This window comes from Aptenodytes patagonicus, chromosome 1, assembly GCF_965638725.1.
Source record: "Aptenodytes patagonicus chromosome 1, bAptPat1.pri.cur, whole genome shotgun sequence".
Classification (NCBI taxonomy): domain Eukaryota; kingdom Metazoa; phylum Chordata; class Aves; order Sphenisciformes; family Spheniscidae; genus Aptenodytes; species Aptenodytes patagonicus.
The window spans coordinates 38,302,154-38,318,476 of record NC_134949.1 but is presented as its reverse complement, the minus strand read 5'-3'; the positions used below and the strand labels follow the sequence as shown (position 1 = coordinate 38,318,476).

Here is a 16,323-nt window from a genome sequence, read left to right as displayed (position 1 = left end):
ATCCATCTGTTCCTATCTCACTCCCTTCTCTCCCTCAAACTCATGCTACGGCTACTGACAGTGCCATTGGTGTGAAGGAGTAGAAGCTTAACCAATCTGATCTGCAAGCCTTGGTTTCAGCATCATTAAGACTGGATCAGTGCACTGCTGGATCACTCACTAGTATAAATTTGACTCGGAACTGGGTATAAGCCGTGACTGCTTGTCATTGGGACGCGTAAGGAGAGATCTGCATTGGTTTTATGTTTAATATCAAGCTTCCTCCCAGCAGCAGGATGGTGACAACCTGACCCAGGTGGCAAAGCCTGCTTGTACAAAGTTAACCGTTTTTCTTAGCCAATTTGAGCAAGTACAGTAACTTTACATCAAACCAACGCTTGCTCTTGAACCAGCTGCAGGAAACCCAAGGCCAGACTCACTATGCTGTCAAACACCTGCTGCATGAACTGAGAGAGACATCCATGTGGCTCTCACCCCAGCCAACCCACCGCACAGGTCCTCGAAGTGGTTAAAATCGCCTACACTCTCCGTGAGCGCAGCTGGAGGCGCAGCGTCGCCTGCGGATTTCCCCAAGAACCACACACCGGGGAACAGAGAGGAACAAGAACCGGGCAATCCCTCAGCCAGACCGAACACTTTCTGGGCTGTTTTCTTTTGGCGACGACTGGCACAGGTCACTTCCCCAGGAAGCTGCTAAGGTTCCTTCTGTTGATTTTTTTTTCCCTGTTTTCATTGTGTGGTCAGAGTGAAAGCGGTGGCATTTGGCAGCTACTTTCCATCAGTGCTATTGTTATTCCCTGCTAGTAAGGACTTGTTTTCCATCAGGTGAAACGCAAAGGCGTTGTCCCTGTTTGGAAGAACACAGAGTTAGAGAGACCCCTGGGGAAATACTTCCAAATGCCATGCACGATGTTACTTTTAAGATTTCTTGGATGTGGTAACACATCCCAACAGAACAATGCGTTAGCACACTGTGTACGTTTTGCTAAGCTGCTGCCCACATTTCAAAGAAATCATTAATCCTGATGTTCAGATGCTGCTGAAAGGAAGGAGCGAACTGGGGAGCTCTGCAGAAGTCTCGTCCTTAGACTTTGTCTGTGCAACATTCAAAAGCTGAATCATGTTTAAATGCAAAACTTACCGGAAAGATCATTTCCACTGCTCAGCCTAAATAAAGAAGTACTTACACTACTGATCATATTACAAAACAGTGCTAAACTATAACTTAAGTCTGTGAAGACAGTGAAACTGTGTTAGCACCTTGTAAGTTTAAGCATTGTTCTTGCCTGTTTTGGGCTAGTATTGTTCAATTCCTCAGGTCTTAAAAGTCATAACTGAGAAAAGCCTCTTTATTCCCAGTACCAGTTGCCAGATCGTGTGGTTTTCAGATAATGCTATTGGAATTGAGGTTGCTAAATGAGAACCAGAAGGCTGGAGCTAAACAGATAAATTATAATTTCCAATTACCTCACTATAAATGGGGTTCCCAAAGAATTCTTCCACCCTGTTTTCAGACAAAACATAAGGATCACCATCTTCACAGATTAAGGACACCAAAATCCCCGTTAAAACCCAGAATGACATTCTTTATCTTCTGGCAGAAGTTAATGATGCAATACGTGCTCCCTTCCTTTTCTTAAGTGGTTGGTTGAAAATTACTTTTAAAACACTGCTAGTTGGTTATACATTCACAAATTTCCACGGAGGAGGTCTTAAATCTTTAGTCTTGTGCTTTTTTTTTTTTAGCTAGTACATATTAATAGTTTACTGAGAACCTAAGATCCTTCTGAGGCAAATGAAGTATCCGAAAAGATAATAATACAATCCAACAGAGGCGACAAGAGTGAGGGAAGGGAAAGTTAACCTGTAGCCACTTCTTACTCTATGAGACACCAAAAAAAAAATGCCCCAAAAGCTGGCAGGTTTTTTGTTGTTTTAAAGACCTCTGGCTTGTGTATTGAAAGTAGGCTCTAAATAACTCCATGTATGGACACAATTATTTCAGAGCAAGAAACACCCTATTTCCATCTAGCCTTGGAGTCTGTTCCAAAACAAGCATACCAGCTTCAGAGTTACTCGGGGAAAGATAAATCCATACCCCACTTTATTCTACAGTAATTCCTAAACACACCATCATAAATACGACAGGAATTTGAGGGTCCATTTTTCTGGGGGTCTTTTGGGTAAAGTAACCTTTAAACAAACCAGGGCTAGACCAAGCTATAATTAGGCTGATAGTTTATCCCACTTTCCCATCAGCTAAAGCCTCCACAGCTTAAATTCATAGCCTAGGTGCTGCTGAAACCGCAGTTTTTAATGAAAAAAGAAAAATAATAGAAAGGAGAAAAGAGGGTCATATTCCCTACCTATGACTAATATAATGTTGCGTGTAGCTTAAGAGTTGCTCTGTAATGAGGACACACTCATTTGAATTATGCAGCTCAACAGAGCTATCTCAAAATTGGATGGCTTTACTACATCGCTGGCTTGTAGCGATGCCAGTCAGATGCAGACAAGCAGACCTCTCAACCTTCTGGCTGAGAAGATTAAATCCTTAACAGAGTGATCTCTTCTCTCCCCCTTCTCCCTCCCATTCCTCCATCTTTTAAAATAAATAACAAAGGAACCTTTAACAATCCACCTAAAAGGGAAATTTCTTTTTCTAGCATTTCTGATGTAATAAATAGGCTGGACTTCCAATGATATAGAAACAAGTATCATCTTATAAAGCTGACAAAACGTGAGTAGGTAAACAAGATACTCCCATACCTTCATAAATACCAGGGCAAAGGACCAAATATCTTCCTCATGTGCAAGTTTCCCTTATCGAACAGCTGTAAGGAATTCTTACGGTATGTACAAACATAAAAATCTGTATTAACCAAATCCCTGTGAGAGTGTATAACCACCACCACTTGGAAAAATAAGCAAGGTCATTCAGTCAAAAGATTTTATTTTTGTCTAGGATCAACTGCTTTATATGGCTTTGCTACCAAATATAGAAATACTACCCCATACACAAAGGCACTATTTTTAAAGATTGTGCTTTTGGAGGAAAAACAGAATTCTTTTTTCCTCCTAAAAGATCTTTTCAAGTGTGTGTTATAAAGATCCAAGGAACGTCAGTCAGGAAAAGGACCAACCAACCACATTCTGGACTGAACTATATATGGCTCAACTCCACTAACTTTAGTGGTTTTGAAAAATCAATGCAGAACTTTATTTAAAAAAAAAAGATCTTCTTTCATCTCGGAATTCTAGGATTATTTAGTAACTCTGGTTAAGCTATTCACCACATTTAATTCCCTACATAAATTTTAGAGGACAATTAAGAAATACCGTTCTAAAATAAGCCATGTCTACAGCAAGGCAAGCGACTCTTTTAGAACTATGAGCAAACGTCTGATTAAGATGACAAGCCACATGGAAACTACTTCCAGAATCAGACTTAAAGGGCACTGTTACCAACCAAATTTGGCAGACAAGGAATCATGACGAACTGCAAAGGCATGCAGCAGCGCAATAAAAAGTTGGGAATCATCAGCAAATAAGATGGCAAGCACTTGTGTCAATTCAGCGAGGGCAAGAACATAAACAGGACAAACTCTAAGCATTAAAGGCTGGATTCAGATGAATGGCACTGTGCCATAGTGGGAGTGGAGCTCGCTCTTCCATTTACAGACCGCTTGCCATCAACAAGCCGTATCCGTAAGGGAAAGTATCTGCCTATTGCAGATACCTCATTCTGACATCCATCTTTCAAGAGAGCACAGTTTCAGAACCATTTTAATAGTAACAACAGAAAGCCTGAAAGAGAAAGAACTAAAAGCATGACGTGTATAATGTAAGGCTCTATACTTTCCTAAAAGCTGTGTTTAAGGTCAGAACTCTCAGAGAGATCTGACATTTATCGCTAGATAACGATAGGCATCTAGCCTTATCTGTAGATATCCATTGTTAATTTGGTATTTTCAATACACGGTTATCCCTATTCCAGATCACTGCACCTTTGGACAGTATGCTAAGGGGACGGTGACTGGAATTTCAGCTCCAGCAGAAAAGCCAGCATTTATAGCAAATTTGTCAAATGTTACAGGAAGCTTAACAGAGTCTCATGTCTATTTCCAGGAATATTAAGATGCACCAAGTACAGCTACATTAACTTGGAAAGGGGACAGTAAGAAATAATTTATTCTTTGTGTCGACTATATTTGTCAGTAGCATAACACAAAACAAACGCAGCAAGCGAGCACACTGAGCTCCCTTGGAAAAACACGACCAAATTCTGAATGCATATGTGAAGCTTAAGCTCTTTTTCTGACCAACGAAGCACAATTTACCGAGCAGGCGACCGCAGCACAACTGAACTAATTACGCACTCGGTCAAGCACTGCTTCACTAAGCCAACTATTTTGCTGTACATCCCAGAAACTATTTACCTCGTTTCTGAGTCAGAAGCAGCAGCTACAGCAAAGGACACCCGGAGCCTGGGGTCTGCGCGCCGTGTCCGTGGGTTCAGGCGCTGCGGCGGCCACAGGGACGCCACAACGGCACGGCCGGGACGAAGGGAGGGCAAACCCTGCCAGGGGCTCGCTGGATCAACCCGATCGCCGACCCCAGCCCGCCGCTCTCCGCCGCCGGCAGGGCCCGGGGGGTCCCCCTCATCGGGGACCCGCTCCTCGCCCGCCGCCCGGCGGCCGCCCCGCCACCCTCCGCCACAGCCCCGGCAGGTGCGGCCCGGCCCCCCGCGCCGCCGGGGCCGCTCCTCCCCTCGCCCCCGCCGCAGCCCCCGGCCCGCCCTCCCCGCGGCGCGGCGGCAGGGGGCCGGCGGGGAGGCGGAAGGCCAGCTGCCCGCCGCGACGGTGCGGCGCCTACCTGCGGCTCCTGCGGCGGCCGCCAGCGCCAGGCAGAGCGCGGAGAGGAGCGGCGGCGGCGCAGCGCGCATGAGGAGAGGCCCGAGGGAGCGAGCGGCCCCGGCCCCCCCGCCCCCCGGGATCGCAGTGACGGGCCCGCCGCCCGGGGAGCATGACGGGAAATTCCTGGGCACCGGCGGCCAACGCCAAATATGAACATAGAGCCGGGGAGACACCCGCCCGGTACGGCACGGCACGGCACGGCACGGCAGAGCGGGGAGGCGGCCGCCCCCCGGCGCCGCTGCAGGGGGGGGCCTGCGCCCAGGCAGCCGGCGGGGAGGGCGGGGAGGGCCGGGACCCCGTCCCGTCCCGCCACTGCAGCACGCCCGAAGCTCGCTCTCCTTTAATTTAAAGGGTGCGCTTCGGAAAGGCGAACCGAGCAGCTTTTCGCCTTTTTGAAAACAATATTCCTGCCGTTCCGAAGGGGGCGGGGCAGAGCAGGGCGCACAGCCCCGGGCTCCCCTTTCCGAGAGGAGACAGCCCCGCCGCGGCCCTGGCCTACCTGCGCGGCGCCAGCCGGGGCCGCGGGGGAGCGTCAGCCTGGCGGCAGCGCCGCGGCTCTGCAGGGCGCGATGGCTCTGGCCCGCGGCAGCTCCGGCCCACAGCTCCCACTTGCGGCCAGAAGTGCGACTGATCTACCTTTACCACAGGCAGCGAAATTAAGACAGCTCTTATGCAAGGTGGGCATTATCGTCAAAAAAAGGGGGGGGGGGAACAGAATTACAGCAAGTCTCCTGCTCCCTTTCCACAGGGAAGAGCTAAAAGTGAGCTGGGCAAATGCATGCAAATAATGGACTTACGTTTCTTTAGTCCTCCTACCCCACAACCCTTCAATACAAATCATTACCAAAACAATTTTAAAACAGCATAATATAAATGCAGTGACAGAAAAAAAGAAAGCCTTTGAGGACTTTTTCTACTTCAAAAATACAACAAATAAGCTGAAAACACAAGGCTAAGACTCTTCACCTCTTGTCATTTAACAGGTCAGACAGCGCCTGCCCTGGACTTCGGAATCAAGGTAAGGCCTCTGCACTCCCCATGTACAAAATCCAGACAAAGGTCAAGCTGACAGACATTTAAGAGAAGCTCAGTTGTGCATTTCAGCTCACAGTAGCACCTGTTCAGCTTCAAGTCCTAAAAACCATTAAAAGTTAGGTGGCTATGATGAATTAATCTCTTCCCCCCACCCCCCAGATGAAAAAAATATTTGAGTCAGAGACATCCAAATATCTACAAGGTGAGACATGTATAAAAACCCCTAATAAACCTTTAATTCGAGTTTGTTTTGGTTTTTTTGTTTGTTTTTACAGGACAGGGTGACAAATTACAACAAACATCTGATTTTTCTCAAATGTTCAGGTATTATACACATTCCCATCTGTCTTGCAGGAAGGGATATTGGTCAACTTAAAAGTTTAAAGTAAAATAAGCTGCATAATAGTACATATTACAATAATAAAATGTACAGTGTTTACAAGAAATATATTTTAGAAGCAAGATAGATGCATTTGCATCAAGGCGACCTTTTAAAATGCCACAACTATTTTTACATTCACTCTTGCAACAGGTCACAAGATGGGTCACTAAGGTCAGGTTAACAAATCACTATGATGCACATCAAATACAACAAAATTAGTTTATATACATATATATAATACATATACATGTATATTATACATATACATATATGTATATAGTAAAACTCGTCAAAATCTACCAGACCTGGCACAACCTACTTACCCATCAAAAATATGTACTTGTCCTTGGTAAGTAGAATTCTGCATGGCTGATTATATATTATATATACTCATTCATTAGCATCTGAGACATAAAACTGAGGATTTAAAATTTTTCGGTTAACAAACTCTCCAATAATAAACATGGTGCCCACAAAAGCACAAAGGTAAGGCACAATAGGATTTTCTGTTGCAGAATAGTGTGCATCATGTTTACTTAACCATAAGAAAAACGTGCATTATTTGTGCAAGTTCATGCTGCAAATCCATCATATCTACAAAGTAAAGTGAGTTTCAGTAAAATTTGTGGGACTGGTGTGCTTCCAGTCTCACCTCCTACAGGATATTCAGCTGGATAATTAGATAAAATTGTTGTAGGAGTGGGGATTAGTAAAGCCAATAATCTTAGATTTGCAACTAAGCTTCTCAGCAACAATTTTGTACTTCTAGGTAAATGTTAGTAAATTTACAAGCTTGGAATCACAAGGTTTACTGTCAGCTGTACTTGTAGGTCGCATCAGCCAAAATTGTTGCAAGGAAGTATGTACCTTTAAAAATTTTAACAGGTAACTGGTTCATTAAAACAAGTTATAATGTATTGGGAAAGTCACTTAATCCCAATGGTATTTTGTCACAGCCCTGGCAATTGTAATAATAAATACAGCTTTTCACAAAATATTTTTCCAGTATCTGCCAATTGCTTCTTTATTGCTCACAAATTTGAATTCATTACAATTGGTATCAGACCTTTCACACAAAATCATAGTCAGGTATTTTAATATAAAACCTATAAAAGATATTTAACCTGTATCTAACACTTTAAGGTATTTGGCCTCTTGTCATGGTACAGCCAAAACCATATAAAACATTAGGTTTTGAATAAAATAGGAAGCTTATTCACTGCTTCAATGCAGACATCCTCACAGAACACAACCATTTTTGCCACCACCAGCATTTACATTTATATACAAAACCTAGTACATCCGCATTCTGTTTTTTTTCCCCTCACTTATATGCAACCGCTAATGCCAGATCGACTTTCCCCATACCCTAGCTGCAGAAAAAGATTCTTATACAGCAACAAAAAACTAATATTGACCGAAAAAGAATTTTTAACTTATTCACCATCAGGAACTGTAGGTTGGTTGTTACAAAATACCCACAAGATTATTTCACAGGAAACTATGGAAATACAGGAAGTCTTCTTTTCTCCATGCTTTTGTATTACCAAAAACACTTCTTGGTGCAAAAATACAGTCACCACATCTGCAAATGTATAATGAATTCGGTATTCCTCATGCAAAACTTAAATGCATTGGTTTACTATAGCCCCAGAAAACTTCCTGAAGCAATTTTTTTTCTTTTTTTGTTAGCTCAGTATTACTGCCTCATTGCTAAGTCCCTTTGGAAACAAGATTTCTGGAACGTTCAAACTTTTATTTAATTCATTAAAGTATTACATACAAAAAGCACTAAAAAAGGAAGACGGCAGCCAAACAGGAAAATTCCTGTTGCAAGTAACAGTCCTAGCAGTCGTAGAAAGTCTTCTCAGGAACTTCCCTGAGAATTAGTTGTGCCTGTCCGAAGACGCAGATGTGACATAGAGTTCATGTGTTTGTTTGATGGCTTCAGTGGAGTGTTACAAGTAAGAGCCTGGGGAAAACGATGATGATACCGATCTAGTCGTAGGTATTTTACTGTTACCAGCTTTCCTATGAGGCAAAGAAATAGGAAAAGAGAAACCTTCTAGTTCAGTATTATTACATTTTGCTTCAGGACGTAATACACACAAACACATCATTACACTGAAATTAGTTTACCAGGTGATGACTATTAAAAAGATCCAGTTCTTGTTACAGCTCAATATGTTAGATATAAAACATTTCACCATTTAAAAGAACTCCAACTGCACCCATCTTCTGTCACTTCTACCCACGTTTTGTTATAAACCCCCATTCCTTACCATCAAACCAAGAGCCATGTAATGCCTTGAAAGCCTTTCCAGCATACTCTGGGGAGAGACACTTGACATATACACAACCCTGCATTAAGAAAGAGAGGGGTTTGGGTTTTTTTAAAGTCCAAGAGACAAGGATAAACAAAGCATTAAGATGTTACTGGAGAGACTCACCTCACGCGAGTTTTTGTCAACAGCAATATGAACAATTCCATCATTATCACTGCATTTCTCCAAGATTGCTTCTTGAATTGCTAGATGCCAGTGATCACCTATTTCCCTATGCAAACAATGAAAGATTTAATTGAGCACATGATTTTTTTTAAACATTCACAACAATCTCATCCTTCCCCACTGAGTTTGGTTTCTCTGTAACTTGACATCATTTTCTGTTAAATGCCTTTGGGACAGATTTGGTACTTTAGCTATTGAATATTCAATAAATTGGGTCCTACAGTCCACTTCAGGAAATTCAACCCTAAGAATCAAAAGGAATAATCTTTATTTGGTGGCAGGGGAGGAGGGGGGGGGGGTTGTCCCCCCCTTCCAGCAGCCTGCCATCACCTTCCTGTCTAAAACTGCAAGCAGTCATAAACTCGTCTTCCCACACCTGCTCGGACAGACTGGCCGTTGTTCCAAGGAGAAGGCCACTCCTAGGCTGTTCCTACTGCAGTAGAAGAGCAGCAGGGGAAGACACCAGCATAAAGGCCTCTGCCCCTTTACTGTATCACCTCTACCAGCAGTCACAGAAGCAACATTACACGTCAGGCTTCAGCAGGCTGAAGGAGATTTTTAGCTATCCGGGCACTGTTCATCACTGAAATGGCTATTCACTATCCCAAACAAAGCATCAAATTGCATTCATCCCATAGGGTACTGACAGAACATGCCAATCTAGGTCCAGAAATAGTTATTAAAATCAGATTCCAATTTTGGGGGCTTTTCACAAAAAAATATTTATTGTCAAGACCAATCAATCTTTAGGTACATCATTAGAGAAGACAGAAGTCTCTCTATTTTTGTGAAGGTACTACAGGAACTCTCTGGTCCTAATAAAATAAATCCAAGCAGAGGGAAAACAATTTCAACAGCCTTAATATACCTTTAAGCCTGCCTGAATAGTCTTTACACAAAAAAGAATGAACTTACTCTTTCAGTAATACTATCAAGAGCTTTGGGTAGTTTTAAAGAGTTTTCTCTACATAAGGCCAAAATTCTTGAAATAGTTGATCTACCTTCCTCCTTATTCATGAAAAAAAACATGCTGGGGGATAGAATGTACATCTGGAAGTTAATTGGTCAGGGATGTTACTTAAATCTGTCGAGCAGGCCACTAACAAAACACTTGAGGGACTCTGGCAACATGGAATGTCAGATTTGTTTCTGTCATTTGACCTTGATTGGTTAGAGGATCAGACTTTCCAGTTGATGCCCCTTACACAGGCAGATCATATATAAACAAGCAAACAAGAATGGGAGAGGGACACAAGGGTGCAAAGAAGATCCAAATGAAGGTCCTACTGGGAGAGATACTTTCCAGTGGAAGACACCTACAATCTAAAACCCTGCAAAAGTTAGGAGAAGATGCACCCTACTTGGGTTTGAAGAAAAAAAAAGCGCGTTTTCTTTTTACTAGATAGCTCAAAATGAAGGGAATATACAAGTCTCCTTCCCTTTCTCTAACAGTGTAAACAACAGTATTTTCTAAATAACATGCTGTGCTCAGGATGTTAGGGAAATAAAAGTAATTCCAAGTTGCAAAAGCCAGGACCCTTAAAGGTCCCCTCTAACCCAAACTATTCTACGAAATGTTGATTTCGGGGCATTCCCTCCCAGCCCAGGACTCGTGTCCAGATTTTCTTGAGAAGCATGCTGTCATCAGCAGAAAGCCAGCTACCTAAGAAGAGATCATGTTGTTAAGCGTAGGCAATCATCTTTTCTGCTGTGTATTCTTCCCAAATACTGAAGTCACTGCATTACTCCCAAGTGCTCATTTCCCGTTTGCAAATCAAGCAGAAGTGCATTCTCGGTCTAGTCTGCTTTTTGTGTTTTGCAGACCTAGGACATGAAACACCATGAGTTATCAACTAACTTGGATTTCCTATAATGAAATAGGCTCCCAAGGGGAATGACTTGCCCTTCCCTGATCCTGCACATGTATGTTTCATTAGCTGTCAATATGAGTCTTGCAGGAATGCTACCCATGCTTTATGAACCACTCCTTCTTTTACTTAGTGGTAGATGCAGAAACACTAAGACAGGCTTATCCAAATGATGCTTAGACTGATATTTTAAAAAACAGGTTTGTGTCTAGCATAGTAAATGCCTAGAACATACACCCAAGTTTAAGTCTGCTGCTGTGGTCTGAGGGTTCACAATGTCCAGGTAAGTCTTTTGACTTTTGGCAGTAGGAAGATGATTGTTTACACTGTTGGCATTGATAAATACAAATTAACTGGTATATTCCCCAGATGATTCTCAGGTCAAGAGAAAAGACCTTTATTATGGATGGCTGCTTTTACCAGCTACTAGCATATTGTTGAAAAGTACTTAGACATTTATTCTTAGTATACAATAGCTTGACTGAAAGAGCAGCTAAAAACTAATTTTGTTAAACATACCTTGCAACCATGGCAAATGTCAAAACAGTATGTGCCAATCTAATCACATACACTGGTACATTCTGTGTTTCAGGTGGTCAGTGAAGGCATTCATCCCTTTCAGATCTGGGACAACATAAACCTCCCTCCTCTTTTGACACAAGCAGTTGAATAAAGTAGTTTGTCATGCACTGAGGGTTTTGGGGTTTTGTTTGGTTTTGGTTTTTTTTTTTTAAGATTATTCCAAGGGTGTGATAAGAAGTACTTCCTTAAGCAGCAGTCCTCTGCAAGACAGCTCATGGAAGAAGAAGGGGCTGGGGCATGCAATATGGAATTGGATGAAGTATCCCACTACAACTATAATCCAGCAGTCTAGTAACGGAGCTAGGTCAACTCCCAAAAGAAAAGGTCTGCAACTTCAATACATTCACTTTTTGTACTGTTCAAAATAGCTGACTGGACATAGACACTAAAGAGAAGTGTCAAAAGAGAACAACTCCTAGTCTATAAATGTTGGTTTGTTTGGGTTTTTTTAATGCACTTGCTGGACATAGACTGGGTTAGTACTGAAAAACACTGAAGTTTACAGCAGAGATACAACCTATAAAGGGAGATTGTTCTGACAAAAATAACATCTAGTTCCATTAACAGCTGACATTTTGAACAGCTAACATTTTAAAACAAAGTAACCAATACAGCATACCAATAAATATTACAGGGAAGCTTCAGGAATGGATTTTTTTCAGTACTACTCAGACTAACCAATACAACTCATGAAGTCTTTGTAGCAAGGACAATAAGGACATTGATCACGCCCAAAATTCTTAGCAAGTATCATCTTTTATTTCATCCTCCTACAGGAGGATCAATTTGCCTCAAGAACAATGCCTAAAATTTCAGTCTTGCTCACCCTACTGCAACCTGAAAGTTATCAAAGAAGCCACAGTTGGGGTCTCTGCCCACGACGGTCATTAAGTTTTAAAGCCATTGAGAAAAATAGTTTTTAGAATACTTCTCTGTGCTAGGGTTAACACTGTCCTCAGCTAAATTAGCTAACAGCTTTCCAATTAATAAGGCAAGGAACTAAAGTAATTAAGTGTGGCTAGAAACAGAAGTGAAACAGAGCTGAAGAAATATATCCAAACTTTGCAATCACTTGTGTCCATGCTCTGGTGTCCCCTCCTACTTCCCGTTATTCCCTGTTCTAATCAATAGCTTTTATCTTCCACTCAACTTCTCATATTCTTCAGTCCCAATTAGCATCTCACTTTTACTCTGTAAGACAGTATAGCATCTTCTTTTTCCCTTATATAATCACATCAGGGAATAAAATACTTCAGAGGAGTTACTGGAGTCCCTGTATCTCTTTGCACTGGACAAACCAGGATTCAAAGATTAGAAAGGATTAGCTGGCATAACCTATGTGTTAGTCCCCAACTCCTAACATGATCCAGTCCACAGCCAATGAGGATATGACAGGATAGCAGATGAAGCTCTAAAAGACTACAAAAAAATTATTCATTCTTCCTTAACTCTTGGCACGTGAAACGATGTGTTACTTATTCACACACGGTACATACTTTAGAATTCTATCTGAGCATTAGAAGCCAGTACACTGCACTAATTTGTTTAAAACCTTCCCACTACAAAAATCCATTTGCTTCAGAACTAGGCAGTTACACTGCCATAAAGTAATAAATTACTTAAATTCAGACTTTTAAATGCAAACTGTGCAAGCTCTGTAACAGTCTAAATACTCCAGAATACTTAACAGTACTTCAGAAACTTACAGTCTGTTAAGGGCACGTGAGTCTGTCCTGCCAGCTGATATAATTGAACATTTACAAAATTAGTTAATGGAGAAAGATAAGTCATTACTCCAAGTAGTTTGACTAAATGTCACACTCTTCAAGAAGTGATCCAAAGACACAAAGCAAGACAATGAAGGACAGAAGACAGTAAGATTATTTATGTCTTCTCATAGATGTTAAGAGGAAGATTTTTTTTTTTTTTTGTACAACCCATTTGTTTCTTTCAAGGTTATTCATGTTTACTCACTTCTTCCAAACCCCTCTCAGAGGAGAGACATGGACCCTTCCAAAAGAATACAGAAATACAGATAGAGAACTGGTTTTACTTACATAACTGGATCAAACATATTGCGAATCTTTAGACATGGTGTCAAGCTGTTTGGTGGTGAATTTCTTCTATCTAGATGAAATGCTACAAAGAAAAAGAAATTTAATAGTATTTATTGACAGGCATAATACCATCTAGTTAACAAGTGTCAAGTTTATACATTAATACCTTTCTGGTTTTACTCAAAAGAATACTTTCCTTCATATATGAAAAAGCTTCAAGCAAATTAAGTTCCCCACAGTCTTCTACTGCACTGAAGAAAAGGTATCTTACTTAACTGAATTTTTTAGATTTACAACTTCTACATTTAAAAAGATAATGCACTCTCTTATATCCAGGCCACAGTACATGGAAAGAATTCAGGATATTTAAAAAATACCATATAGTTGAAGAGAAAGATTTGCATTACATCTCCATGAAAAGACAGATACTCTTAACATCTGGAGCAAATTTTTGGAGCTGCACGTTAACCATTCAATTTTAACTGCCTGATGAATCTTCATTTCTTCCACTTTTGGGGCAATTTACTGCCCATCTGACTAAGAAATAGGGTGACGCTTAGATGGATGTTGCATTGCATCTGTATTGCAGTAACAACTTCTACAAGGATGGAGCTTTTGTAACCCTAAATACTCTACACACATGATCAGAAGCTTGCAAAAATCTGAAATGAAACACAACAGAGGATAAAACAGATGTAAGAAGAAACATGGCAATTAAAAATAACAGAGTAACTCTTTCAAAGCTGAACAATCCCATGAAATACATTCTGAAGTTGTAAAATAAATATTAACTTCTTTAAAGTTCACAAGTTCTACTTGTGGGAGTCGCAACAGACGACTGCACCACAAGAAAAGGAATAAAGGAGCCCTTCAGATTCAGATAAGGTAGTTCCATGCCTTGAGAAGGGCCAACAAAGCAGCAACAGAAATGGAAGGGGATAACCTGGTAAAACAACTTCCAAGGCTTGAAGGAAGTTTTACTTTGAAGACTTGAGATGAGTAGATTCAAGAGTTTAAACATAAGATTAAAAACCGCAACAAGACAAAATTATGTTCCAAACTGATGCTAATGCTTCTCCTTTGCAATCCCTACTTTGGAAAAGTTTGACAGATTCAAGATGTTACATTCCAAGTGTTAGAAGTCTCAGTTTTGGGCAGATGACACTACAGGTCTGTGCTTCTTACTGCTGACCTTTTAAAATAAAATCTTGCAAGTATATCCAAAATACATGAACACTGCTGCTCTTCTGTATGTCACCAAAACAGTGTCACATAGAAGAAATTCAGTCATGTGGAAGACACTGAATGTGAAAGACAAGCACTAACCAAGAGAAAATTCACTGCCTGCAGATATGACATAGACAAACTTGCTCCTTATGTAAATTTCTGAGGCAAAAAAAACCAATTACCAACTAGAAATTAGAAAAGGTGGCCTCCAAACCTAATATGGAACCTACCGTAAGTTTCCCAAAGAATTAAAAATGTTCTTACTAGAATACACACACACGCAGAGTCCAAGTCACCAACACCTGTAACAATTGTCTGTTTTTTCTTGGGAATAGACTTCTAAATATGCTGGTGACACTGCATCTATCTCTGAGCTGCCTATAGTTTAAGGACAAGTCCTTTTTCAATAGCACATGGTTTTGTAAAGTTTTTTGCCCTTGATTAAAAATTATACATAGGGTATACAATAAAAACTTTACAGAACTAAGCAACATTGAAAAACAAATGGACTTACCTTACTCATGTAGGTTGGCTCCAGCAGATCAAGGGGGGAGTGAAATGTCACCAGCATATTGTACACTGGGGCACCACACCATACTGGAGAAGGTGATCTGGGGTGGCCTAGTCATGGACCCGGACCTGAAAAGGCGTGGGGTTGAGGAAATTATGTGCTGATTGTTAATAGCTAGGTTTATTCAGCACATGGTTTTAATCCAAGGATAAAGAATGGTGAGGTTATTTGCAGAGACCCTCGGCCCAGAGGATCAACATTTCTGCAAGCTGTTTATGAACTCCAAAAAACCCATACTGTTGTTTAAGGCAGCAGCTACACCACTGACCTATGCATAAGTAACTAAATGGGAAATTCACACTTTAGTGTAGATACCTATAAAAACCAAGCTTTGCCTGCTCCAGTTTCTAATAATCTTGACGCCCTTTTGATTGGAAGATCTCAGGTGCTTGCAGAGATGACTTCAGCCAGAGCACACCACCAGCACAAAACTAATCTGCTACCAACTTAATGTAACATCATAGTAGTAGAGCAAGTGTGCCCAGGGCAGTGCAGCATATGAAAATAAAGATGAATTTTGCTTTTTCTCAAAAATGTTTCAAAGTCATGGTAAATTAAAAGAAAGTTTTGCAACTTAGATGGAGGCTTTTTATGTATAAGGAAAAAAATGGGCACAGAAATCATTGAGGTACAAAATTAATGCTAGCACTGTAATAAGCATTAAAATGTATGTCAGAAGTGGGACCAAAAGGGGAGGCTAGGGAAGACACAGGCAAGTTAAAAATAATGCTGTACCTACACAGCAAAATTCAAAATAGTGTAGTTAACAGATGTCTCTTGAACTTCATTACATATCTATAACAATTAATTCTCCCCTCCCCCCAAAAGAGCAAGTTTAAGTGAAAAACCTATTCAGATTACAGTACTGATTATTTGAAAATTTACACTGGTGTGGAGCATACAAAATATTTTCCTCACAATAAGGGCATAAGCAGACATTCTTGTGAGACAACAGTCTAAGCTACACCATAATTAACCAAGCACCTCACATGCCGTTTCTTTTCCTAAATAGGTCTCAACAGTAAGACTTACAAGATGAAGGTAAAAAGTCGGAGATGAAATAGAAAAGCAGAAGCACAACTTTGTGCAGTAAGTCACTGACAAGAAATTTTTTAGGACTTTCATAAATTCCCCTTGGAGACTAGTGAGCACCTTCAAGAAAAGGAAGCCACTTT

The 16,323-nt window shown here is 41.1% G+C and overlaps 2 protein-coding genes and 1 long non-coding RNA gene across 5 annotated transcripts in view; 1 reads left to right on the top strand and 2 right to left on the bottom strand.

The window, feature by feature from the left end:
• Positions 1-5,073, bottom strand: part of MSRB3 (methionine sulfoxide reductase B3) — a 96,494-nt gene extending 91,421 nt beyond the window's left edge. For 2 of the 3 annotated variants that reach the window (XM_076332320.1, XM_076332328.1), the window contains exon 1: positions 4,876-5,073. In XM_076332320.1, the coding sequence (XP_076188435.1) occupies positions 4,876-5,073 (198 nt within the window). Of the gene's footprint in view, positions 1-4,439; positions 4,675-4,875 lie in introns of those variants that run through there. The other variant, XM_076332337.1, reaches the window with a different exon arrangement.
• LOC143157510 (uncharacterized) lies at positions 5,012-11,400 on the top strand. The gene is made up of 3 exons (XR_012994810.1): positions 5,012-5,096; positions 5,900-5,934; positions 11,304-11,400. It is a non-coding gene; the product is annotated as an uncharacterized LOC143157510 (long non-coding RNA).
• LEMD3 (LEM domain containing 3) overlaps positions 6,166-16,323 on the bottom strand; it is a 46,258-nt gene continuing 36,100 nt past the window's right edge. Inside the window, exons 10-13 of the mRNA XM_076332312.1 lie at positions 13,351-13,432; positions 8,784-8,889; positions 8,616-8,694; positions 6,166-8,364 (exon numbers count right to left, since the gene is read on the bottom strand). Of these exons, the coding sequence (XP_076188427.1) occupies positions 8,201-8,364; positions 8,616-8,694; positions 8,784-8,889; positions 13,351-13,432 (431 nt within the window). The 3' untranslated portion in view covers positions 6,166-8,200. The remainder of the gene's footprint in view (positions 8,365-8,615; positions 8,695-8,783; positions 8,890-13,350; positions 13,433-16,323) is intronic.